General features: G+C 38.2%; 1 protein-coding gene across 4 annotated transcripts in view; it reads left to right on the top strand.

Moving 5' to 3' along the window:
• EIF2AK4 (eukaryotic translation initiation factor 2 alpha kinase 4) overlaps positions 1-27,323 on the top strand; it is a 55,701-nt gene that overhangs the window by 19,719 nt on the left and 8,659 nt on the right. For 2 of the 4 annotated variants that reach the window (XM_089521974.1, XM_089521972.1), the window contains exons 10-31: positions 285-394; positions 2,749-2,906; positions 4,158-4,585; positions 5,857-5,926; positions 7,855-7,938; positions 8,975-9,097; positions 10,788-10,892; positions 11,876-11,936; positions 13,290-13,369; positions 14,674-14,775; positions 15,256-15,306; positions 15,676-15,912; positions 17,319-17,394; positions 17,871-17,992; positions 18,697-18,746; positions 20,189-20,357; positions 21,961-22,077; positions 23,856-23,921; positions 25,601-25,771; positions 26,338-26,472; positions 26,559-26,666; positions 27,141-27,269. In XM_089521974.1, coding sequence (XP_089378100.1) covers positions 285-394; positions 2,749-2,906; positions 4,158-4,585; positions 5,857-5,926; positions 7,855-7,938; positions 8,975-9,097; positions 10,788-10,892; positions 11,876-11,936; positions 13,290-13,369; positions 14,674-14,775; positions 15,256-15,306; positions 15,676-15,912; positions 17,319-17,394; positions 17,871-17,992; positions 18,697-18,746; positions 20,189-20,357; positions 21,961-22,077; positions 23,856-23,921; positions 25,601-25,771; positions 26,338-26,472; positions 26,559-26,666; positions 27,141-27,269 — 2,752 coding nt within the window. The remainder of the gene's footprint in view (positions 1-284; positions 395-2,748; positions 2,907-4,157; positions 4,586-5,856; positions 5,927-7,854; positions 7,939-8,974; positions 9,098-10,787; positions 10,893-11,875; positions 11,937-13,289; positions 13,370-14,673; positions 14,776-15,255; positions 15,307-15,675; positions 15,913-17,318; positions 17,395-17,870; positions 17,993-18,696; positions 18,747-20,188; positions 20,358-21,960; positions 22,078-23,855; positions 23,922-25,600; positions 25,772-26,337; positions 26,473-26,558; positions 26,667-27,140; positions 27,270-27,323) is intronic. The other 2 variants (XM_089521975.1, XM_089521973.1) reach the window with 2 other exon arrangements.

The following is a 27,323-nucleotide window of genomic DNA, read 5'->3' as shown; positions in this document are numbered from 1 at the left end:
GACTTAAGGTGAAAAACATAAGATTGGGTTGCTGTCTAAAACAGGTAATACACTTTGACTTTTTTTTTTGTCTAACTTGGCAGTTTCCAGTGTACTGCTGCCTTAATTTTGATATTGCAATCTGCATATTATACTAGCAGAAGTTGGCCCATGAGGATGTTACACTCACTGCATAGTGTTAGAATTTTAATTGAGAGTCTGAAATTTGGTTTTGCAGTAACAGCCAAAATACCATTTCAGCTAAAATGCCAAATAAAATCTGTACTGTTTTGTATTATGTTCAGGAGTGTTTGCTTGGAAGACAAAGAAAGGTGGAGCACCCAACAGTTATTACACCACAGATTTATAAACCCACCACCAATGAAAATGCCTGCAATGGAAGAAAGTCCAGATGGTAAATAATTCAAAGATTTCTAATATGCTAGGGGGTTATAGAACTTGAAAATAAAGTGCTATATTGCCTAAAAACTTCATATGTAATTATATAAATGTTGTCAGGTTATAAGACAGTTGCCAAGATTCTTTAGAACCTAATTTGGTATGGTTTCTTTTTTATTTGAATGTTTTGTTTGCAAGAATTTTAATTACTCTATATACTCATGTATAAGTCTAGAAATTTTAGTCAAAAATTGATCCTAAAAACAGAGATCAACTTATCCATGGGTCAATGTTAGTACTGTACTTTAACTCTTATTTTAAAAAAGGAACCGTGCATTGGTGAAAAGTAAAGTATAATCTATCCTGGAAGCACTGACCTTCCTCTAGTCTCTCATCAATCCAGCTTTTAGAATGAGTACAAACAGTTATGCCTTCTGGAATTTTGCAAGTTCTTTGGCATTGCTTTCTTTTGCTTCATCCTTTAGATCCTTTCTTATGTGGCCCTAAGTTTTACCTTTAACTTATCCATGGGGCATATCAAAATCCATAATTTTGCCCCCAAAACCTACCCTCAATTTTCTAGACTTATACATGAGGTTGACTTAAAATCAAGTATATACGGTATACACAATCATAATTCTTTACTCTCGCTTTTGTTATATATTATTGTATGTTTCTATATCTATCTCTGTCATAGTTCTAAGACTGTGGAACCTAGATCGCTGAAACATAGCTATTGACCCTGAGGTGTGCACTTTATAGTTATTTTGTTTAAGCAGATTAATTTTAGTCAATGCCTGCCTGAATCCTGCCGTATCATCTTCAGTCTTTAAGTGGCAGACTTCCCTAACCAAAAGATTACTGCAGTTGGGTCAAGAATATTATTTCTCCAGAGAGGTTGTGGACAGTTCCACATGGAACGTCCCATTGCAAGGCTGGGGTCCCAAAATCTATAAACTCTTTGGAGGTAGAGTGAGATAATGAGGTGAGGGGTAGGAGCATGACCAGAGAGAGAGTCTGAATGAAAATTGTAATGGAGAGAAAGAAATACCAGTGGGGGAGAGAAGAAGCAGAAAAGACAAGAGAAGGAGTGGGGGAGAGAAAAAGAACACCAAGGGAGGCTAATCTTTATGAAACTGGGTATTTTTTTTTTAGTTTTAATTAATAGAAATGAAAAAAAAGCATTGATGGAGCTGAATCATAAGATGATTTTTATTTCAAGCTTTTCATGCAGAAAATGTTTCTTAGCAAACAATTTGCAATTTTTTGCAAATTTAACAAGTGTATCTCTTAATGTTGTCACTCTTGCACAGTACATGCACACATGCACTCTCTGACACACTTAAGCCTGCTGTGAAGGCAGCTTTAAAGTGTACCAAAAGGCAAAAGGTGAGGCTGAAGGGACAGGTCATTAAAAAAATGAATATTTAAATAAGAATCAAAATATACACATGTAAATAAAAGCCTCAAGTATTGCCCATTCATCCACTTTAGCAACTAAAGAAGGAGGAACCCATGCAAGCTCATAGTCTTTTTATGCAGTTTTTTTATTGTCTTAAAGGTGCACAGAAACTCAGTTCTTCAAAAGTGGTAGTTTATGATCGCTAATGATGCACATAGGTGCTAAAGGTACCCAAACACCAATCATTACAGTGGACTCTTCCCTTACGTAGGGGATCTGTTCCAGAACCCCCCCCTCCCCATAAGGGAAACACTGCGAATGCTTGAGCCCCATTGAAAATATGGGGCTTGTGCATGCGGTGGGTGCTCCATGGGTGCGCGCACCATTGCCACTACTGGTGCACAGCTTTCAGCATAAGCTGAAGCTGGGTGTGGTGCGCCTGTGTATGACGCAGGTACACTATATATGGGATTTGTCTTATGATCCTTTTTTTAAAAAATGAATTATACTTGATGCCTTCTGTTTTGGGGATATCCTTCCTGCTTTTTGTTTGACTAATTTGAAAATTTGGATGAATACAGGGCAAAAGCCCATTTAGCCAGGGAATGTTGCTGCTGTTAGACCTTAGATATGCTTCTGCTAGACCTTCAGTTTTAATACAACTGTACAGATTACATAAGTTTTTCCAAATAGTTGTGGTGGCTATGACATGCAAACCTCTGTTCTTAACATTTCTTTTCATGAGCCAGCTCTGAATTGTCTCTTGTATGTAGCTGAAGTGGCTGGAGACATATACCAACATTATTTGGTAATGACTGGGTTTCAAGCACCGCATGTTGAAAAGAATAGACCTGCATTTCAACAGAAAGCCTTAATCTACCATATTGTGTGTCACATCAACTCTTTATTGTTGTCACTGGATTGCTTCTTTGAACTTTCCTTTTACAATATCACTTTTCTGTTTTCAGATTCCACAGGAATAGATGATATTGAAACTGTTATTCCCAGCAGTCAGATTGCTGGCAACTTCTTTGTCACAGAAACACAGAGACAATTTTCCCGCTATTACAATGAGTTTGAAGAATTGCAACTGCTGGGTAAAGGGGCTTTTGGAGCTGTCATCAAGGTATGTGCAGCACCCAGTATGAATCTAATTTCATTCCATCTACAGTTTGTGTGTTCATTAAACATATTAAAGGTAGCAGTCATACTGCTCAGGTTACATCACTGCAGAAGGAGATTCCACACAAATATTTCCCATTATAGCAAATGCATGAGCAACCTTTCCTCCAATCACACTGTTTCTTGTTAAATTAGTATAGAAGCATTACTTCTCTTTTCTGCCTTGGAATCCTTTCACATATTCTTTCAGTTTGTATATTAGTAGCTAGAAGTGTGAATAATCCTATGTAGTAATGTTTTCATATCCCAAATAACAGTGATACTGTGAATATGGCAAATCATCATGAGATCCGCAATGAAGCATTACTAGACTGATAAAAATCTTCTTATGTGGGGGGGGGACCTTTCTTTCCTCCATTTCACTTTTGAATGCTCTTTTTTTCAATGGTTCCTAATCCTTTGAAGCTTTATATAGTATAATGTCATATAGGTCTGCTCAGAAGTAAGCCCAGCTGGCTTCAATGGGACTTATCCCCAAGTTGATGAATAGAAGAGTTGCAATTTTAGTCTTATTCTTGGTGGGAGTATTTACTTAGTAGTAAGCACTAATGAGTGGAATGTGTACTGTATATGCAAACTCTTGATTCTGGCAAACAAACAGAAGCCTAATCCCAACAGCAGATCTTCACCATAAGAAGCTTTAAAAAGGATAGGAGAGCAAGCGAGATATCCATGATGGTTCCCATGACATGAACATTTGCATGCACCTATGTTGGCCCAAAAATGTGGCCAATAATGTGGCAGAGAGGATGAGGGTGGAGCAAGGACTTTTCTAGTGAGGCAGAATTACACTAATACAGGAGGGGAAGAATAGGAGTAGGATGGCAAAATTCACTCCAAATAAGCAACTACTGGAAAAGGGAACAGTGCTGCTAATGACATTAGTCAATGAGAGTGGTACCCAGTAACTTCAGATGCTGATGTGCATCATATGAATTTCAAATTTAAATGAGTTAACAGTAGTATACTCTCAGGCACATATCATAATTTTTGTCTCATCTGGATTCCCCCACAGAACAAAGTGCAGCACACTGTAGGCAGCAGTGGGGATGGGGTGTAGAGGGCTATTCTCCTTCCAAAAACTACTCAGAGCTTTCTTGGGGGAGAGATGATGAGGCGATGCCTAGAATAAAAGGGTCTACATAATTTTTCCCACCCCCTGAAATCTCTATCTGGTAATACTGTCAATGAATAGGTCCAGAACAAATTGGATGGCTGCTGTTATGCGGTAAAGCGAATTCACATAAATCCCACAAGCAAGCAGTTTCGAAGAATTAAAGGGGAAGTGACGCTACTGTCACGTCTGAACCATGAGAATATTGTGCGATATTATAATGCATGGATAGAGAAACATGAGAGGCCTTTGCTTGACACTTCAGCATCAGAAAGCACAGAAAGGAAGAAAGTTGCTGAGAAGCTGGCTCAGAATGAGAAGGGTGAGGAGGAGTCGATGGATGACATAGAAGCAAATGCCCCTCCTCCAGTTCTGACCAGTTCAGTTGAGTGGAGCACCTCTTGTGAGAAATCATCAAGCGCTAGGTTCAGTGGAGCAGATCAAGAATCCAGTGATGATGACGATGATGATGAAGAAGAAGGTGGAGGAGTGTTTTCACAATCATTCTTGTGAGTAGGAATGTAAGGTATTTGTTTCTCACCCCTCTCTTGGGGCAATTGTGAATGGACTAGATGTAAATTTGCAGAAGGGACTACAATTCCCTGGTGACTTCCAGCGCTGCAAGGGGCAAGTGAGATTATTTTTGATGTCACTCCCCCATCGCTTTGAATCATCTCGCATGCTGTCTTTGAGGTCTATTAGTATTTATAGTACTCCTAAGCAAAAAGGACAATGACATCAAGTTCAAGAAAAGTTAGATATATAGAAGATATTTGATGTTTTGGCCACAAATGCCACCTTTAGTCACAACTACAGATAAGAGTATTCTCAGATGTTGTGCTTAAAACTACAGTAAGGAAAACATTTAAAATTTCTTTCAGATTTTTAATTTTAAACTGTATACTGAGAGCCAGTGTGGTGTAATGGTTTGAGTGTTGGACTAGGACTCTAGGAGACTAAGGTTCAAATCCCTACTCAACCATGGAAATCCACTGAGGCATACACTCTCAGCCACAGAGGAAGACAGTGACAAATCTCCTTTGAAGGAGCCTTGCCAAGAAAACCCTAGGATAAGGTCACCATAAGGCGGAGTTGACCTGATGACACATTACAACAGCACATTTATAAAATATCATTTGTAATATGTATCTTGTATCTCAGAATGGTTTATTAAGTAGTTAAAACCAGAACTGCAACATTTATTTAAATTATAATAACAAGTGTGTGTGTGTGTGTGTGTGTGTGTGTGTGTGTGTAGGTATTCTCCATTGACAAGGTTGTCAAGTTGTACCCAACCGTAGGGGCAGTGCTCATCTCCGTTAATAAGCCAAAGAGCCAGCATTGTCAGAGACTGCTCTGTGATCATGTGGTCAGCATGATTGCACAGAACACTGTTTACCTTCCCATCGGAGTGGTACCTATTTGTTTACTTGCATTTGCATGCTTCCAAACCACTAGGTTGGCAGAAGCTGGGTATAGTGATGGGAGCTCACCTCATCATGCAGCACCTGGGCCTGCCGATCTTGCAATCAACAGAGTCAGTGTCTTAACCACTTGAGCCCGCATCCCACATATATATATATATATATATATATATATATATATTGAAATAAATAAATATGTAGCACAATTAAATTTTATTTTAGCTGAGTGAAAATTTCAGTTCCAGTGGCCTATTATTGGGCTTCTCTACATAAGCTTCCACTGGAGTGCAGATTTTGATGGGACACAGTTTGTTTGAAAAGACTTTTAATTTTTCCATTTGTATTTGTTAATTTAGGCCAGCAGCAGACTCTGAAAGTGATATCATTTTTGATAATGAAGAAGACAACAGTAAAAATCATATGATGGTAAATATCAAAGAAGTTGCTATGGAAGTGTGTATTTAACTCTCCTCTCACAAACTTGTAAGCTGACTATTTGATGTTCATGTGCTGCGTCTCTTGAAGCACAGTGAGTCAGTGTAGTATCCTGAGTTTGGCAGTCATTTCATTCCCTACTTAATGAACAAAAATGTAGCCAGGCACAGAGATAAGATAAGCCTAGTGTACTATTCAGAGGTTTTAGGGTTGACACATTGGCCAGTTGGCCAGTCACAATTAGCATACATATCAAACCTTGGTGATTGTTGCACTAGTGAGAAATGTAATACAGCTGGCTCATTCTGGATCCCCTTCCCCTTCAAAATTGGAGGCTCATGCTTATTCAAGCCCATAGGCTTGAATGGTACGTGCCCCATTACAAGTAGTGAAGATCACCCCTCCACATATATTCAGGGACATGGATCTCAGATCCACGCATTAGGTGGGGTGACTGTATTCTGCTTAGGTGCTTGATTGACAGTTTATACCATTTACAACCTACTTATATGAATCATAGAATCATAGAGTTGGAAGAGATCGCAAGGGCCATCCAGTCCAGCCCCCTGCTATGCAGGAAATCTCAAAGCATACCTGACAGATGGCCATCCAGCCTCTGTTTAAAGACCTCTAAGGAAGGAGACTCCACTACACTCAGAGGAAGTGTGTTTCACTGTTGAACAGCCCTTACTGTCAGGAAGTTCCTCCTAATATTGAGGTGGAATCTCTTTTCCTGTAGTTTGCATCCATGCTCCGGGTTCTAGTCTCTGGAGCAGCAGAAAACAAGCTAGCTCCCTCCTCTATGTGACATCCCTTCAAGTTTTTAAACAGGGCTATCATATCACCTCTTAACCTTCTCTTCTCCATTTAAAATTCCTTCACTGGCTGCCAATCACCTTCTGGGTGTGGTACAAGGTGTTGGTTGTTACCTTTAAAGCCCTACATGGCTTGGGTCCAGCTTACTTGCGAGAGCTCCTCCTTCCATACAATCCACCCTGCTCTCTCAGGTCCTCTGGGAAGAATCTGCTACAACCAAAAAAGACCAGGCTGACTACTGTTTCCCAGCCACTGCAAAACTGTGGAATGGAGGAGATCCATCAGATTACCACCCTTGACACCTTCAAGAAGGCAGTCAAGACGGATCTCTTCCAGCAAGCCTTCCCTGACTGACTGATCTCCCAAAATAATAAGACCACCCTGTCTGCCCATATCTATTTTTATTGTCTGCCTATCTTTTAACTTTTAACTGATTTTAACATGAACTTGTATCTTTATTGTTTTTTAATTGTAACTAAATGTTATATTTTATATTGGTGGTGGGTGGGGGGATTGTGATATTTTACAATTTACTGTATTATGTATTTTACTATTTTTTTACTGTAACCCACCTCGATCCATAGGGAGAGGCAGGCTAAAAATAAATATTATTGTTGTTTTTGTTGTTGTTTGACATGTAAAACATAAAAATAGGCATTTTTAAAAAATTCACAAACCCAAGGGAGCTTCAAAAGTTGTCTGGTGGGTGGGTTAACATTTTACCTGTGGGTTACACCTTCCCCAATCTGCTGTATATGGTTTTGTGGTTTTATTTCTCATTGGAAAATTTGGTCAGGAAGTCTTATGATTGAATTCTAGTTATGAGTTCTCAATAAAAATATTCAACCAAGATTCCCTTCTGGATTAGAAAAAAAAAACCCCACTGTTCCTGCATGTGATGCTCTTGAGCTCCCTTCCCAGCATTGCCTAGTATTCAGATTATCCAAAAACCAGATATTTGGCAATAAAATGATCTCTTTCTCATTACCATAAAATAAAATACATATTTATTCAGAACTCTATATGCACCAAAAACATGTTTAGTACACAATTGTATATTTGCTTCCATTTTATCCTTGTACGTCTGTTTTTCTCTGACACAGGATGAAGACTGCAAGGCAAAAGACAGTCATAGTGAAGAAAATGGAATAGCAGTTATTCATACAGTGCATTATCTGTACATTCAGGTTAGAAATTATTTGACATACTTGGTTTCAGAGAGCTGCATAGTTACAAAGCATGCTCATCTCAAGTTTCTAGAGTAAGGAGGAATGTAAAACAAAACTGTAAAAGAAAAAAAAGTCTGTATCTAATATTTATTTGAAGGTGGGTGTCCTAAAGGCAGTCCGGACAAGCAGCCAAAGACTATAGTTTTTTGTGGGTTTCAACTTCACAGCCAAAAACTGATTGCTGCACAGCTGATAGCCAGCAACTAATGAGCATCTTACTGTTCAGCAGTTACTTTACTTTAGTAAATACAAGCCTTAAGTCCCAAACAGAGTTTAGCAAAGTCCAAGTCAGGTACACAACATCCTGAATCAGCAAACATAGTCCAGGTCATGCACAGAGTTCAAGAACACAATGGAAACCAAGTACATCAGATAACCTAAAACATCTGGAGGGCAGGGCTGGGAATTTATAGATCAACAGCCCAATGCAGCAGCTGCTTAATTAACTGCTGCTTCCTATAAATCTTCAGACCTCCTCAATTCCTTTGTTGTCTCTACTCGATGAAGTTAGGTAGAGGTAAGTGGTCTTCTGTATCTGAATGGACAGGACTCTCTGCCAGAGTTGGTACTGTACTCTGCACTCTAGTCTGTCTCTGAGACATGTTGCTCTGGAACATCCATCTGTTCTGTTTCAGCAGCAGGTCATAGCAGGTCTGCTGCTTCAGTCTCTGAGTCAGAGTCCAGGTCCATGTTCTGGAAGCAGGGCATAACAGTGGCTGATTTTTCAATGAATCTTAAAACTTTTATTTATACAGTAGTTACCTGATCCCTTTTCAAGTCTGATTGTCTGACATTCAGAATATAAAATGCTATTTAATAACAAATACTAAAATACCACATGCCAGTAGGAAGGATAGTCTCAATAGTATAATATGTTTTATATGTGTTAAAACTTTTACAGCTTTATTATAAGGAATTTGTTCAACACTAAACATGCCAACAAAGAGGGTGCAGTTAGATCTTTTTCAACTGTTTCTTCCTCTTGCATCTGAAGATGGAATATTGCGAAAAGAGTACTCTAAGAGACACCATTGACCAAGGCTTGTATGAAGATGCCAATCGTGTTTGGAGGCTTTTCCGGGAAATTTTGGATGGATTAACTTACATTCATGAAAAGGTTAGTGATGTTTTTGGCAAACATTCTTGAAATCATGTTCCCATGGGTCTTATTTATTAATTAATTATACTTTTATCTCCCCCTTCCCTCCATTATTTTGTTCTTGCAACAGACTTTAAGATATTAGAGGCTGAAAGAGAGTAACAGGTTCAAAATCACAGTGAACTTCAGGGCTGAATGATGATGGCCTTGGATTTAGATTTCCCCAGTGGACATTTTGTCCACTACCGGGTTCATTTTACCAATTATATTATTGTTTAAGAACTATGGCGCTTTACAGACTGCCCAAAAGGGTTCTTCTTCTGACGCCGTTGTGATGCCGCAAGGCGCCAATGGTGCCCTTGTGGCATCACAAGGGTGCCAAGATGTGTGGACGCTAGGCGTCCGTCACGTCAAAATGGCAGTGCCCATCTGTATAGGGCACCACCATTTTGACGCCCTTGTTACGTGTAAGGAGCAAGACACGTCAGGAAGCGCTGCCCCTCACGCATAACGACGGCGCCCCAAAGGGCCTGTCTGGAACGTACCTATGCTGCCAAGTGAGGTGTACTGCATATGAGCTGTCTGGAAAGCAACCTCTCCTGCAGGAAGCCCAATATCTGGCCTGGGGCAGGATGTCCTTCCATAGAGCCAGGCTTTCTGAGCCAATCATGCTTTATGACTGCTTGTGCCATAGGCAAAACTCACTTTTACCCACAATTTCCACCTGCGTGATCACTGCACTGGGTTAAAAGCCTTCCATAGATAGAAGGCTACAGTGCAGATTGGCAGGGTTAGGATCCCATCACACGTGTTTTGTGTTTAAGAGCATCAGTGTTCTAAATACTGGCCAGCATTCAACACTGAGAGAACATTGGGAAGTTTCATACACACAGAGGTTTTTTTTTTTTTGGACACCTTCCTTTGGATTGTGACCTTTCATGTTGCTCAACAGATTGTTGTCAAAATAAGTAATAAATAAATAAATAAATAAATAATAAAAATTTTATTTATATACTGCCCTTCTATATAATCAGGGCGGTGTACAACATCTTAAAAATACCAAGTACAAATACACAAACAGATACAGATACAATTAAAGTAGAAGTGGTCTCCAACTCACTAAGGTTTGTTTAGATCCAGTCTGTTATGTATGTCATGTGCTGTTGCTAAATTTGTTGTGGATAAAGAAGAAAAAGCAGTTGTTTTATGCTTGCTCTCATGTCCTAAAATTCTTTGCAAGATTTTTTTTTTACCTTTGCTTTAACCATATTATTCATATTGAGCAGTAATACTGATTTGAGTTTCTGGAACTATATTTGAATTCTACATATGGTCTTTGCCATCCTCCATGTAATACATTATTTATTAAGGTGAATAAATAAAATTGCTTACAGCAGTAGAATCAAGTACATCACATATCTCAGAGAAGAGAGCAGACAGCTGTTAGAACAAGCAGGCCAAAAGCTGTCGGGAACAAGAAAAAGTGAGAAAGGGAGGATTCTGCTGCCAGGCAGGTCCACAGCCATACCAAAGGTCCTCTGTGAAAAGGGCAATACTTCCACCACCATTAGAACCTGTACAAAAGCCTCCCCTGAAGGTCTTAATGAGTGAAAAGACTTGTGTTCCATAGGCCCAAACCGTGTTTTGAAGTGTGATCTATGTACATGCTAATTCTCACATGTAAAACTTTGTATTATTTTATTAATAGGGTATGATTCACCGAGATCTGAAACCTGTCAACATTTTTTTAGATTCCGGAGATCATGTGAAAATTGGTGACTTTGGTTTGGCAACAGATCATCCAGCATATGCAGTAAGTTTGCTTGTTTACTATTCCACCTTTCATCCACCATGAGAGCTAAGGTGACTCTTAGCACATACTTTAAAGGATCAGTTTTTTTAAAAAAAATTTGATAATAGTTTTTTAAAAAAGAGTTAATAATATCCTGTTAAAAACTACACTAATTTTAAAAAGTGTAAAAGCGTTTAAAACGCAATAGTGAGAATACAGCACAAACACACTTTGTTAAATTACCCTTCTGCAACAACTAGTTGACTGCCAAAAGCTTGTCTGATAAAAAGGTTTTTGCCTGCAAGAAGAAGGAAACCAAAAAGAGGTCCAGTCTAGCATCTTAAGGAAAATCTAACCCTAAAATATATAATCCAAACAATTTTGGAATTATAATTGCCAGATAAAATAATAGTATTTTCATAAGTAGGACAGCTATTATTATTAAACTTTATTTATATAGTGCTGTAGATTTACAGCTATGAAAGAATGCAACACAAAAGTTAGAATCATACAAGCCTTGTATGGATGTGAGAGCTGGACAGTAAAGAAGGAAGATAAGAGACAGCCAAGAAGACAAACAGTTAAGTCCTATAATAGATCAAGCCAGAAATCTAAGATGACAAAACTGAGGCTGTCGTACTTTGAACACATCATGAGAGGGCACGACTCATTGGAAAAAACAATAATGCTAGGAAAGGTGGAGGGTAGCTGAAAGAAAGGAGGCCACATGCTAGATTAATGGATTCTATTAAAGAAGTCACAAGTATGAGTTTGCAGGAACTGAGCAGTGCAGTGGTCTTGGAGATTTCTCATCCACAGAGTCACCATGGGTCGAGATGGTGGTTAACAATAAATAATAAGGTAGATTAGGCTGAGATATACTGACTCATCCATGACTGGTATGCCATTTATTGCATAGATTCTGGAACATTTAAAATTTTGAACCATCAGATACATGAAACTTGTGGTGCATGTAATCAGGTTTACTGGGATTTCTTTTTCAGGCAGACACCAAACAAGGAGAAGGAATTTCAGATGATCATTTGGATAACAATGATCCTTCTGGTAGGTATAAATGAGCTTATTTATACCTTCTGCTACAGAGCAGTTTTCAAAGAATCTTCCTGTAGTAAGATGATTTCCTTCAGAATCCAAAATCAGGACTCATCCATCACTTAGCCACATTGACCACAATCAACATCTTAATTCGTGGTGAGCCCTAATGTTACTGGTATTCAACAGTTCCTGTATTTATTAAGGAACTCCAATCTGTCATACCTCTTGTGCTATATTTTGCCCTAGAGATTCAAACATCTCACCTATTTTGAATGGTAGTGAATCCATCAACTGCCTCTATACATTAGGGTGTCACACACTATTGTCTGCTTTGAATCATAGAGTTGGAAGAGACCACAAGGACCATCCAGTCAAACCCCCTGCCATGCAGGAATATACAATCAAAGCACCCCCAACACATGGCCATTCAGCCTCTGTTCAAAAACTTCCAAAGAAGGAGACTCCACCACACATTCCAGTGTCAAACAGCTCTTATTGTCAAGAAGTTCTTCCCACTATTGAGCTGAAATCTCTTTTCCTCTTGTTTGGTCCATTGTTTTTTCTCCAGTTTTGTTTTACTAGCTATATCAGCAGGGTAGGATTCCTGTGACATCCTGTGTTCTTACCTACTGAAAATAAAACTACACTTGACTATCTCCTTTAGCAGGATTTCTCAAGCTACCATATCTTCTAATTCTGGCTGTACCAGCTCAAATCTACCTCCAAACTGTCTCTGTGTATCCAGATTTTTTAAAAAAAATTACAATATGTTCTGTTTGCAGGTTGTCCAGACAACTGCAGTGTACCTCAAGCTCTATTTAAATCAGAATATTTTCAAGGACCTCTTAGTCCTTAACAACTGAGTTCTATGAGCATTCCTAGCATTTGAGAAGAATATTGCCTCAGTTACTTCAGCTTTCTGACTGTTGCTTCTTATAAAGAAGTAGTTGGCAGCCTAAGCTGAATTGACTTTTAGTAGTAAGAAGCAAAGCAACATCTTCATCTAACACCTTCATTGGTAAGAGGGTGATATGAGACTTGAATATAAAGTGTTGTGGCGCAGAGAATATTGAGTAATGACTTCCTGAATTCTAATGAAACATCATGGCAGATCAGTGTATTTTTGATTACACTGTAGACAGGAATAAAACAGATCTTTACAGCTTAAGATATGTAAAGAAGATGGGGAAAATGTGCTTTGTTGTGTATTTTGAGAAATATCACCAGTTGGGCAAATGCCTACAAAACAAGCTAACCAAATAATTCACTTTTCAATATAAAATGCTATAAAGTGCATAGTTTTACCTCTGTTTTCCCAATGTTTTCCACAAATACTTGATAACTAAACTTTATTATTAACAGGTAACTTAACAGGAATGATTGGTACTGCTCTTTATGTGAGTCCAGAGGTCCAAGGAAATACTAAGTCTACTTACAATCAGGTAAAAGTTCCTTGGGAAATCAAATGCCTCTCAGTGAAACTGCTATCATGCAGTAGCGTCTCTGGACAGTGTGTGTGGAACGCATCAAGTGACACTCCAGAAGAGGGGGGGTAACACCGGGTCAGTCCCTGACCCTCTCCAGGGCTTCTCCCCCGCCCTCTTTGGGGCTGTGCACATGCCCCCCAGGATAGTGGCTACTCCCTGGGGAAGTGCGGGGGCATGTCCAGTTGCGCACATGTGCCCCTGCGTGCTCTGGAAGTCTGCCAGAAGTCCTGCCCCAGAAGTCCCTCCCCCCAAATTCTCAACTCCCCATATTGACCGCACTGGGTGACACCCACCCTAGGGACACCACTGCCATCATGCACTCTTGTCTGAGTGGGATTTTTAGAGTTACCTCTCTGCATTGTATCAAAAGATTCTTATGAACAAGTGGAAAACACTTTGGTTTGTGTGTGGAGTTTGTGTTACACATTTCTGCTGCTGACATCTCAGTACTGATTGAAAAGTCATTCCTGAAAATCACTTTCCAGAATCTCAGGCCGGTTACACACCGGCACTTTAGTGCGTGACGAGCACGCACTAGGATTACAAAAGGGCGGTGCTTCTGCACTGCCCTAACCCTAGTGCGTGCCCGTCATGCACTAAACGGTGGCGGCCCTTCCATATGGCCGCCGCCATGAGGACGTCACGGCCGCGCCGCTTCTAGACGGGGCGGCGTGGACGTGACGTCCTCAATCCGCAGCAATCCGTTTCGGAGCTCCTTCCTGGTCTGCGGCGCCGGTTTGCTTCGCTGGGCGCAGCCTTCAGACGGCTGCGCCCAGCGAAGCAAGGGAGAAAGGGGCCAAGGACACCCCTCCCCAAGGACACCCCTTTTCAGGCTGTGGGGAAGCGGCGTTTTGCTGCTTCCCCGCAGCCCGAAAAGCGGCGGATCGGGGCCTCAGCGGCTGCCGGTGTAGCCACTGAAGCCCCGATACTCCGGGGAAAGGGGCGGGTCCAGACCACCCCAAATGGGCAGTCTATAACCCGCCCCCGTCTTGCATGTGGTGTCCTTGGATCTCACCTCTCCTTCAAGCACTGGCAATATACAAAAATGTAATAGAAGTTGCTGCAAAATGCCACTTCAGTGTGTCTGCAAGCACACAGTATTACACTTGCAATCTTAAGAATTCAGAATATAATCTAAACATGAGTCACAAAACATGCTTAAACTCCTATCAGTATTTCTGGAAAGTTAGGAAAACTGTCAAATAAAGCACTTTTATTTTTTGCAACAACATTTACTTCTTCCCTCATTCTTCTTCTAGAAAGTGGACCTCTTCAGTTTGGGGATAATATTCTTTGAAATGTCCTACCATCCATTGACTACCGCATCAGAAAGGATCTTCATTCTCAGTCAATTAAGGCTTGTATGTATAAAAGTGATATGATCACTTGTGATATATTGTTTGGTAACAGAACACATTTTCAAATCAGCAGTTCTGGAAGGTTTATTTTGTTTAGATTTGTTTATGGATTCAATAGCTCATACACAAATACCTTTGTATATAAAACCACCTAGATCAGATCTTACAGTTGACCTTTTTTGCAACCATAAGACACTAATAAAAGTGTTTAGAGTACATATATTATTTTCTGTTATTATGTAATATTTTCTATTATAATTTAAAATTTTCTTGAAAAAGACTAAATATAGTACACAATTTTAGCACTTGACCAGTGACCAAAACTCCTTTTTGCAAAACCTGGGAAAAGAATGGAAATACGGCTGGTGATTGGTTTTAAGAATCTCAAAATTATTGTTACAAAAGCCAAAAACATTCTGGCTTTTGGAATGTGCATCTTCTATAACTTTGTCCATGACTAATTCTTTTTTATTTTATTCTCAGCCATCTATTGAATTTCCAAAAGACTTTGATGAAATGAAAAATGCAAAGCAGGTATTCATATTTTAGCAATTATTCTGTATAGAAATGTAATCATTATTTTCCCATCCTTGCTTCAAATTAAAATGTGCCTAAGAAATTACTATGTGACACCTGAAACAAAAGAAAAGAACATTCAGAAGCAGAAAAAAAATAGATTCCTAACATGGAAGTATATATTTAAAAGATTTAATTGAATCATCTGCAGCCTGTAGATTTCATTAACATGTTTCTGAAAGATTAATTTATCCTATTCTTTGGAGCACATGCCACCTGTAATATACTGATGTTAAAATTAAACTAAAAGTTGTAAATAATTTTATTTTGTAAAAGAAAAATCTTGCATGGTTAAACTAGGTCTGCATATTTTGGCTTGGTTTTTAGAAATTGGTTATTACCTGGCTGTTGAACCATGATCCTTCAAAACGACCAACTGCTGTGGAGCTTTTAAAAAGTGAACATCTTCCACCTCCTCAGATGGAGGAGTCTGAACTTCATGAAGTACTTCATCACACTTTAGCAAATGTAGATGGAAAAGCTTACCGGACAATGATGAGCCAGATATTCTCACAGCGAATTTCTCCTGCAATAGATTATACATATGATAGTGATGTCCTGAAGGTTTGTTTTATAATAATATTTTTTTTTAAAAAATCTTACAATCATAGCAGCTGTTTGAATCTGGACACTTATAACTTGCTCAGCAATCAAGGCATCCCATCTAACAATGTGCTACGCTGCAATCCAATTTACTTTGAATAGCTTTGGATTTAACAATGATCTGAATGCTTTTGTCTAATAGTGCAAATTTGTTTGTGCAGACTCTAGAGGACAATATGTGTGTGAATAAACTTCCTGCTTCTATTTGTTTTGCAATGCCTCACACCACTGACAATTGCACAGGGAATTATGTGGAGGAGAGGTGCTGTGCTGCAGGAAGAACAGTATAATCTTATAGCACGAACAAGACTAGCAAGTGGGGCTTGAGAGCATAAACCTCTGTAGATTCCATTTCCCTAGTGAGGTAGATTGCGGTTCGAGAAACTGTGCCAGATAAAAATTGATTAAATCTTCAAGCTGCCACAAAAGACAGACTTGCTTCCTAATAACAACTCAATGGATAATGGGAGTAGAGTGGATTAATTCTGGCCCCTTGATTACATTCACACATACACCTGCCAAGACTGTCTTTGTGGTCCCCAAACACCCCAGAGTCTCTTTTTTCCTGGCATCCTGAAACCTCCAGGAATAGCATGCCTTTTATATAGATTACAGAGCCCTAAGTCCTTCTGGAGGTTTCTTCCCTCCATCTCTGTGGGACTCTGGAACCATATTTGATGTGTTGTGAAGGGTTGCAATGACAGGAGTAAATCAGTGGAAGTCACTTACATATTCGTTTTGTATGAGATCAAAGATTCATGCTGGATTATTGGATCCAATTATATAGAAATGAAAGACTGGATACACAGTATGTAAAAACTAGTTAGTAGTTTCTGCTAATATCAGTATTATGGATGTCAACTTTGCTGCACATTGATTTCCCAAATTAAGCCAGAAGGACAAGAGAGAAGTGCTACATGTAGTTTCTGTTAGCAACCTCTATGGTAAACAAGGAACTTCTTTTTTGTGAAAATACTTTGCGCTTCATAATTTACATATTTTTTTCAAAAATCATTTTATTAATTTACTGCTTTCTTTTCATCTGTGAAATACTCGTAAAGCTGAATTGTCTGTTTTTTTTAACCTAAGCATTACATTGTTGAAAATGCCTTAAATAGTTATGATTTGAACAATTGGCATAAAACACAACACAGCGCAAGCAGACTGCATACCTACATTGCAGATATTAACAGAAAATAAGAGATTTGCTAATCTTAACATTATTTCTCCATTTTGTTTGTGGAATGTAAGTACCATATTATTTCCCCACAATGTGGTGGCAGAGGCATTTTCATACTTGATGGTTGTGCATAGAATGTTTCCTGTGTTGAGTATGACTATTACTTATAGTCTATTTTTCTATTTAGGGTAGCTTTTCAGTTCGGACAGCCAAGATTCAGCAGCATGTATGTGAGACAATCAGCCGGATTTTTAAAAGACATGGTAGGCACATGATTAGATTAATTTGCTCTGGTTCGTATTTCAACCCATCATTTGTTTTCTACCTCATAAAAGGTGGACTGATGGCTTGCAGATACATTGATAATCTTAAAAATTTGACTTTTATTCTTATTTTTGTAAGTGAGTAAATAGTTGAATAATTTTTTTATCTTTCAAAGATCAGTACCACACATTGTCTGTTGTGGTCCCCAATTCCCACTCAACAGTTTGATTTTGGACAAAGTTGGCAATTCCGGGAAATAATGCAAAGTTGATATCAAATAAATAATGACTGCAACAATTGCAAAGACAAGTAGTATTTCTCATATAGAAACTGTTAACCAAGTCATGGATACAATTATTTGTTTCATGAAAGCTAAGAATATATGAAATATATTGGATTCCTGAAATTTCCTCCTTAAATACTGCTTTCCTACTTGTACTGTGGAATTAATAGGATTTCAACCTGCTTTGAACAGGAGCCATCAAATTGCATACACCTTTGCTAATGCCCAGGAACAGAAAACTGTATGAACACAGTGAAGTTTCATATTTGATGGATCACAGTGGAATGCTGGTGATGCTTCCATATGATCTTAGGGTGAGTACAAATATTGTCTTTAAAGATCTTAATATTTCCTGTCTAGTCTTTCTTCTTTCCATTTTCACGTAGGGTCTGATCAAGAAATTCAGGTGGGCATGTGATATAGGCTTTTACACAGTTGCACCATCTCAAAATTCATATATCTGCACTTTACTGGCAGATAGATGCCTCAAAACACTGGAGGGAAACCCCTGACACTTAGTAATGCAGGTACCCCCTTTGAGTCTTGGGTAAAGCCCACCTTCTGATCCAGGCCTTCCTTGTTGGAAGGGAAAGAGGAGTGTGTGTGGAAATTCTGCTGTTTTCTCCAGTCCGTGGGAATTTGGGGATCACAGCTATTATTACCAATCACTGGTTGGAGATAACAATGAAGATTCCTCTTCTTAGTGCTGGCAACAGAAATATTCCACTTTGAGAGATGGCTTCAGTATGCATAGACTTTCCTTAGATGGGAAAAGCATACATCCACTGAAGTTGATAGAGATCGCAGATAGAAGAAGTCAAGGGATCAGCTCACCTATGTAACTGGAAGCCCACTTGCATGTTCCTGGATGGTGTTTAAATATATAAACTGAGACCTTGTTTTCCTTTATTTTAAACAGGGCACTATGTTTACTAGGAAATAATAGATAAAAGTCATTTTATTTAATTTATTTAATTTCCATTTATACCCTGTTTTTTAAATCTTTCATATTTTTCAGATTCCTTTTGCAAGATTTGTAGCTAGAAATAACATAACAAACTTGAAAAGGTAAGTCAGCCATCCAGGAATTATATTCCTCTTTTTTGAAGACTTGATTATGCAGTGGTACCTACATGTTTATATTTTGTACCTTTTAAAAAATAAAAACTGACTTGAGGAAAAGGCCAAAGCTCACTGGATGAGCATATGTTCTGCGTTGTGTAGTTCCCTCTTTCAGGTATCTCCATTTACAATAAATATCTCAAATTATAGGACCTAGAAAGATATTATTTAAGGCATGGGTGGAAAGTATCTGGCCCTCCAGATGTCACTGGATTTCATGTTGTTATACTGTTTTTAACTGTTCTTTATCATTTTTAAGTGTATACTTTAAATTATTTTAATATTGTTAATAGCTTTATTTTATTTTAATGTTGATCTTTTGTATGTTTTTAAGTATATTAAGTCCCTCATTATAGGATGCATCTACATTGTAGAAATAATGCAGTCAGACGTCACTTTAAATAACTCCTTCCTTTGGTACCCTGGGATTTGTGGTTTTACAAAGTCTTTATCCTCCTCTGTCAAAAAGTGCTAGTGCCTCACCAAACTAGAGATCCCAGGATTCTGTAGGATGGAGCCATAGCAGTTAAAGTGGTGTGAAATGGTGTTATTTCTACAGTAGATTAGGCCTGGACAACATACGGCTTGCAGGCTGCTAAAGGGTTTCCAATGGCCTGTGAGGATGTGGAATGATTTCTAGTGGTAGCTGGTTGCTAATGGCCAGCTAATCCCTCCAGTAATGCTCCTCAAACTTCCTCTGCAGCCCAGCTTTCTCCTGAGGAGAGAGTGGGTGGAGGAGGAGGAGGAGGAGGAGGACAGGCTAATGCTCACCCAACAAGAGTCTTCCACTGCTTGGCCTACTCCCAAGGAGAGGGCCAAGCAGAGGAGGAGGGTGAAATTAATATTAATAATTAATTAATATTTATTAGTTATTATTGAATAATAATTAATTAAAACCTAGCTGCAGCCCCCCCAAAAGTTTAGCCTATGGTCAAGTTGTACAGGTGTGGTGTAGATGCACCCTTGCTGCATCCTGTGGAATCCTGGGATTAGTACTTTGGTGAGGTATTCACCCTGGCCTGTCAGAGAGGCTTGGTGCCTTACTAAACTACAAATTCTAGGACACCCTAGGTCTACTTTCATGTCTGACAGTTGGCTGAGCTGGATGGGGCACTTGGTAACTGGTGCCTGTCAGGTTTACCACTTCTCATATAAGATGCCGAGTTTACAAGAGTTATTTTTTTGGATTGGACCTTTCATAATCCCTCAGTCAGCATGGCCAACATGGTCATTATCATGAAACCATTAAGAATTTAGAATTTTGCAAGCCACTTGTAGTAGCAGAACTGGCATACATGCACCTATGTCTAGTAGAGATGTCTAGCCTAGTGTAATCAGTAAATAAATAATGGATTTATATTTTAAGTGTTCATATTTCCCCTCTCTAGATACTGCATTGAGAGGGTTTTCAGGCCTCGAAAATTAGACCGATGTCACCCACGAGAGCTCTTAGAATGTGCGTTTGATATCATCACTCCTGCTGGCAACAGTTTTTTACCAATTGCGGAAACAATTTACACAATTTCTGAAATAATCCAAGAATTTCCTGTGTTACAGGCAAGTATTTTTCTTTTTCATTCTTTCTGAAACTTGTAATTAGCACTTTTAAAAAAATATATAAAAGAACTAGCCCCTGCTCTCCCCATTCATGTCAAGTGGTGTTATAAATAGTGTGACTAGGGAATACCAGAGCAGTAGATCCACCAAATCATTATGCAGCAGACATTTTTTTGTCTTTCACTACATCAGTTCCAAGGCCAGTATAGCTGATAGGTCTAGAGTGGGCCAGCCTATCTAGAAAATCCCCCAAAGACACAGTCAAGGGCTTCTCACCAACAGCTGCTGGCAAAGAACATCTGACAACATGCCTGGGCAGAAGCCTTTGCAATGTTGTGCCTCCAAGGGGAACCAGAGCTTCTTTCTGGCAGCAGTGACAAACCAATGCACCATCTTGACTTCCTCAACTATCAACATCAAATATGCGGGATTTCTCACTTAGCACAAACATGATTCTAAAAAAAAATTATATTGTGAGTATCAACTTGAATAATTAGCTAGCGTGTCAGGAGCTGCTTGTTGTTGCTAACTGCCCTCCAGTTGGCCCCAACTCATGGTGACCCTATGGATATGTCCAAGCCCCCCCCCCCCCCCAACCTCTGCTGCTTTGCTTAAGTTTTGTAGATTCGTTTTTCTGACCTTCCTAATTGAGTCTAGCCATATGGTGTGCAAGTCTTCCTCTCTTTCTAGTGCCCTCAACCTTTCCTGGCATTATTGTCTTTTCAGGTGAGTCATGCCTTCTCATGATATGACAGCCTCATTTTCATCATTTTGGCTTCCAGGCAGAGATCTGGTTTGATCTGTTCTAGGACCCATTTGTTTGTCTTATACATTTGCACATTATCTTTAAAATTTGTTTTCATTTAATACTAGGCCACCATCATCCAAATACCATAGTTCAAAAGCAGTTTGCCAGACAGATTGTTGAAAGAAGAAAAAGAAGTCTTTGGGCTCATGGAATGAATGTTACATTTCTTTATAAGCTGGACACAGTTCTTTATAAGACAAAGTGCCATTTCAAATAAGACTTTTCACGTTTCAGTGGATTCAATGGTTCATGTGACAAGAATAGGGATGTAATTATTCACTAAATTTCTTCTTGAAAGAACGAATGAATAATTTCAGCAGGTTTCCAGCCACTGCAAGGAAGTCTTTGAAAACTGCCCAGTTTTCAATGTCTGTTCACAATTTAATTTGTATTTGCTGAAAATTTGCATGTGGTTGCTCTGTGCTGAACAAAGAGCATTTTCTTCACATAAAGTAATACTTCTTTGCAGAAATAATGTTTTCTGCACAGAAAACACTGTTTCCTGCACAGAAAATAATGTTTTCTGTGCCAAACAACCAACTGTGAATTTTGTGCAGAATAAATCCTAAACAGTGAAGATTCTCTTCAGTCCAGGATTCTTCCCATCATGGTTTCTCAACACTCAAGAATATGTTTTTCAACCATAGTTTGAATATTTCTAAATATTTATTCCATCCCTAGAGAAGACACAGTGATGTAGTAGAAAGAAGTAAGCATTAGAAAACAGTTGATCGTTGAAATGTGTTGTCATTAAAAAAAGTAATAGAAATAAAATCCAAACTCTTTTCTTATTAGGAAAGAAACTACAGTATCTTCTTGAATCACACTGCCTTACTGAAAGCTATCCTTGTGCATTGTGGAATCCCTGAAGATAAACTTAATCAAGTTTACACCATTCTCTATGATGCTGTGGTAAGTCAACAGCTGTAAAAAAAACCCTATTTGATTTGTTATAGAAGAGATAGATAGGGTACACAGATTATTGCAGCAGAACCATTTCTTATATTTAAAAGGCTGAAAGAGTTCAGCAGGTTGAAAGAGAAGAGGTGAAAAGGACAAGAGTTCTGAAACTAGGTTCTCTATTGCTGTAGTATATAAACAGAAATATCTTGAGAATAGTCTCAGTGCATTTAATTTAACAATATATTTAAATCACAGCAGAAAAACAAGGAACCAAATCTCTTCAATGAAGGAATAGTATACCAAAAATCAAAAGAAAATCAATGAGCTTCAGAGAAAATGTCATAGTTAGAACAGGTTGGGTTAAAGAGGCAGATGAAATTGTCTGTTATGCGCAAGATTTACACAATGCAAAATTGGCCACATTTGGCCTTTTATAGAATGCCACAGTTGCCTTTCAACTAGCCATCCAGGTATCTGTGTTCTCAGCTAAATGTTCAACCTAAAAGTTCAGGAAAAAAGACTGACATAGCTCTGTTTCAAGGGGCAGGCTTCTGAAAAATCATGTAAAGAATAGGTAGAATTAGTTTTTGTGGAGTTTTCGGGCTATGTGGCCATGTTCTAGAAGAGTTTCTTTCTGACGTTTCACCAGCATCTGTGGCTGGCATCTCTTTCTGAAATATTCAGTCTGGATGACCACACACTGGAAAATTAATCCATTTTAAAAACAGCCTTTTCTCAATAACAACAAAAAGGGCAAACTAAGGCCAGAGAGTAAATACAGTCAGCAAAAAGTATAAAAGAGAACAAGAAGAAAACTTGTCTTCCTGTTGCAGCTGCTTTTTCTTATACCCATTTTCTTATCTTTTGTTTGCTATGGTACCAGAGCTCTCTATCAGAGAAATCACAAAAATACAAATCCCAGGATTCCATAGTATTGAGCCATGGCAGTAAAAGCAGTGTCAAACTGTATTCATTCTGCAGTGCAGATAAACCCTAGGACTTGAGTAACAGGTTCAAGCAACAGTGGACAATTTTAAGGTGTATATTGGGTTAACCATCCAACTGCATTGAGGCAGTAGTAGTTCTTCCTAGATGCTGTGATCAGGGTAGGGAGACGCGCACAAAATATTGCTGGATCACCTGCCACAGACATACACTGAATTTACATACAGGTTGATTGTTGCCTATGTGCCCTGCATTACCATTCTTGTAATGACTATTTGACCACATCTATATTCTTACACAAATGTAAATATTTTTTTTCTTAAGTAGACATCATGGGGGCATTCCTGTGACAGAACTCTATCACTCAGTAGAACTGGAATAGGAGTATCCCCCCACTTCCCCAAAAGATACTTGATTGAGTTGGAAAACACGCTGGAACTGTTCTTGGGTGATGGAAAAAGCAGTAAAGGGGAGGGAAGAAAGTACCATCATGATAGAGGTGGGAGCTAATACAACATTTACTTTAAGATAAAGAAAATTGGACTCTGTTTAGTTCAAATCTTATGTGAAACTGTGAGACTGCTTTCAAGCATTCTTCCAAGGACAGAGAGGAGTGCCAGGTCTCAAAGGGCAGAAAATATGTAATTGTTGTGCATAATTGGTATACTGATTATTCTAGATCCAATGCTTACCTCAAATCTCCCTGATGATATGAATTTTAAATAGCTATGGGTGATTAGATGGAAATTTAATTGCCACATTTTAACTCTCTTAGGATGGCTTTTTAAAATTAAGCTGGGAATAGGGGAATATGTCTATAGTGATCATTTATTTTGCTGCAGACTGAAAAACTAACTAAAAGAGAAGTGGAAGCTAAGTTCTGCAATATTTCTCTGTCATCAAACAGTGTAAGTAATTTCAAAGTCTCTTACTTGGTTAATTTATAGATGCATTTATGTGTTCCTCTTTAAACTTGAGCATTTTCCAGAAAAGTTAACAAGTAAACCTAATGTATGTAGCTTTTAAACTTCATACACACTAGCATAGGTTTTCAACAGGAGGTCACTATTTTGTGAAAAATTACTGGTCTTTTACCTTGTATTCTCCTGGTTAAAAGCAAGGCATATTGCTATTGATGGCATTTTTTCTTTAATGCTAAGCACTTCAGGAAACCAAAATAAGGAACTGAGTAGAAGTTTCCAGTGCTCCATTATATTCTGCTCCTCTCCCCCCAAGCCTCACCTCCTTTTCTTAAATTATTTCAGTTGTAATGGAAAAGAACAGCTACAATATTTGAGTAGCCAATTGCAAAGTAATAAAGAAACTGAAGATATTTTTATAGATATAAAAACATCAATTTCTTGTATTTTTGATGCCCTGTTGAGAGGCTGATCCTGTTTTCACTCCTGAGTACTGATTGACATTGTGTATCTTGTAAATGATAAGCAGGAGATGAGAAAACAATGAAGCCCAGATTTCTCCCTTCTAGAACTTGAACCAGCAAACAAGCCATTTTATGGTTGGGTGGAAAGCAAAAGGAAAAAACCCTTCCTTTTGATTTGGCTGAGCAAGCTTCAATCCAGCCCTTCTCTAGCAATCAGACATCATTGTTATTGTCGTCGTCGTCATCAAATTTATTTATATTCCGCTTTTTCGCAAGGAATCAAAGCAGATTCCAATAGTATAAAGATAAAACATGATACAGTTAAAATTACAATCAAAGAAACAACCCCATATCCCAACTCTCCCCCCATCATAAAAACATAAACAATATATAAAAGTGATTAAACAATAAACTAGGTTAAAAAACATTCCAAGCGAATTTCTTAAAATACGGGTAAAATTTGGCAAGAAGATATTTTCTAAGGAAGAGGACAGGGACCAATGGCAGCAATAGGGGAGGCTAGGTGGGTAGACTGCTTATATAGAATCAGATGGGAAAGGCCCGCTGGAAGAGATCCGCTTTAATAGCTTTCTTAAAAGCATCTAAGGTAGTAATACAACAGATCTCCTCTGGCAGGTCATTCCATAATTTTGGAGTGATCATGCATGCACACATGCATTAATACATACATTGAATTTATATACTACATTTCTCTTGGTGTGGGACTCAAATTGGCTCACAAAAAGTAAGGTCAGAAACAGCTAAAACATGACAATGAAAGTTAAAAGACAATTTTAAAGAAAATCAGATGAAAACCCTAGCTGATAAATGGTATAAATAGTACAAAATCATTCAAAAGCATACACAACTTACAAATAGAGCACACCATTCTGAAGGAGAAGGGTACATAGATAGCATAGTCATTTATGTTGCTTGTCATGTGTGACTGAAATTTTGGACAACAGCTCATTCATCTTATGAAGTGGACTGCAGTCCACAAAAGCTCATGATATAACAATCTGAGATGCTATGGGATTCCTTGTTGCTTTTGCTACAAGACTAATATTTAGAAACTTAGTTGCTTTGAACTTTTTTATTTCTGAAACAAATAAAACTTACTCTTATGGCTTTTCTTTGAGTTCGGCTCTTCAACTTGCACTAGTTCATAAATAATGCGCTATATATTTGTTCCTTACTTTTCAGCTTGTTCGACTCTATAGATTTATTGAGCAAAAAGGAGAACTGCAAGATCTAACCCCACTGTTAAACACAATGTTAAAGCAAAAAACGGGGGTCACTGCATTGGTGAAACTTGGCATGAAAGAGCTTGAAGAAACAATGGGTTTGTTAAAGAAACTTGGCATAAAATTTCAGGTTTGTAAAATGGAATGGGTTATACCACTACATTAGTAGTGTTTATGGCTCAAATTACTGAATAACTGCACAAGATGATCTTCAGCTTTAAATATCATGCAGAAAACAGAAGTTGATGCTGTAGCTTGTAAATCTTATAAATTTGCAAAATTACTATATTGTGCAAATTTATAAGATTTACAAGCTATCAACTTCGGGTTCTGTATGATATTTAAAGCTGAAGATCATCTTGTGCATTTATATTGAGAAGTAATGTTGGGAAGCCTGAGGGATGATACTTTTATTACACAATAGATGTAGACGCTTGAATTTGACTAATGTGTTTGGATCCATTGAATTGTTTGCCGCTTGAAATGATAATTTTAGGATTGCCAGATAACTATAGAAGTAGGTGAAGTGTGAGCCAAGAGTGGCAGATATTATGGGTTTTTTGGGATCATGCTTTAAATAGGGAGTTGTAATATGCTTTTGTTTTAGTATGTGTTTTCTTTGGGTATCTCTAAATATTTTGCTCAGCTGTTATCTGTGAAAAAGACTATAAATAAACTAAGCATTTTATCTTACAGGTATCCATAAATCTGGGGCTAGTTTATAAAATACAGCAGCACAATGGTATTATATTTCAGTTTATTGCATATGTTAAACGTAGACAAAGAATGGTAACTGACATTCTTGCTGCTGGTGGCAGGTATGATCATCTGGTGAGTACAAAAATACATAGTTTTTATATAATGAAAAATCATGTGTTGATATATTTCTAATGTACCTCTGCTTTTTGTTTCTTCAGATTCCACAATTCAGAGGCCCACAAACAGTTGGTCCAGTACCTTCAGCTGTTGGTGTCAGCATAGCTATAGACAGAATAAGTTCAGCAGTTTTGAATATGGAAGAACCTGTACGTTTGTCTTTCTGCTTTACATAGTTGATGTTACTTCAAGTAATTTCAGTAAGAAACTGCAAAGATGAATGCAAACCTCTCTTAGACTTTCTAAAATAAATGAAAAAAGATCATGTAACATTAAGTGTGTTCTTGTTTTACTCATTATTTTTGTCATCATAGTAAAAATAATACAAATATTAATGGGAAGTAGAACACATGGCTCATTCAAAGTAATAAAATAGAAATCTAGACTCCATTTCATATCGTTGTGTAGAGTCCATCTCCTTCCACAGTAACATTTGTTTAGACACATATTTTGTGTGACTGCAAGAATTCTTTATCATTATTGACCAGCAATATGTACAACATTGAGTGACCAAGAGGATGCGCTGGCCAAGATTCTTTCTGTTCCAGTTTCATAATTTTTAGAAACACTGAATGAGGCAGTTACTGAAACATTCTAATCTGTTGTTCTTACTTATCTTCCAGCTTACAGTGAGTTCTTGTGATCTGTTAGTGGTTAGTGTTGGCCAGACATCAATGACAAGATCTATCAACATTGTTCAGAAACTCTGGGCTGCGGGGATTGCAGCTGAAATTATGTATGACTGGTCCCAGGTAAGTCTTTTCTCTGGTTCCTATATTGTTCCTAGACTTAATTTAGCATTTTCT

This window comes from Sceloporus occidentalis, unplaced genomic scaffold, assembly GCF_023333645.1.
Source record: "Sceloporus occidentalis isolate IW3139 unplaced genomic scaffold, rSceOcc1.0.p SCAF_4, whole genome shotgun sequence".
In the NCBI taxonomy this organism is placed as follows: Eukaryota; Metazoa; Chordata; class Lepidosauria; order Squamata; family Phrynosomatidae; genus Sceloporus; species Sceloporus occidentalis.
This window is presented reverse-complemented; position numbering and strand designations above follow the sequence as displayed.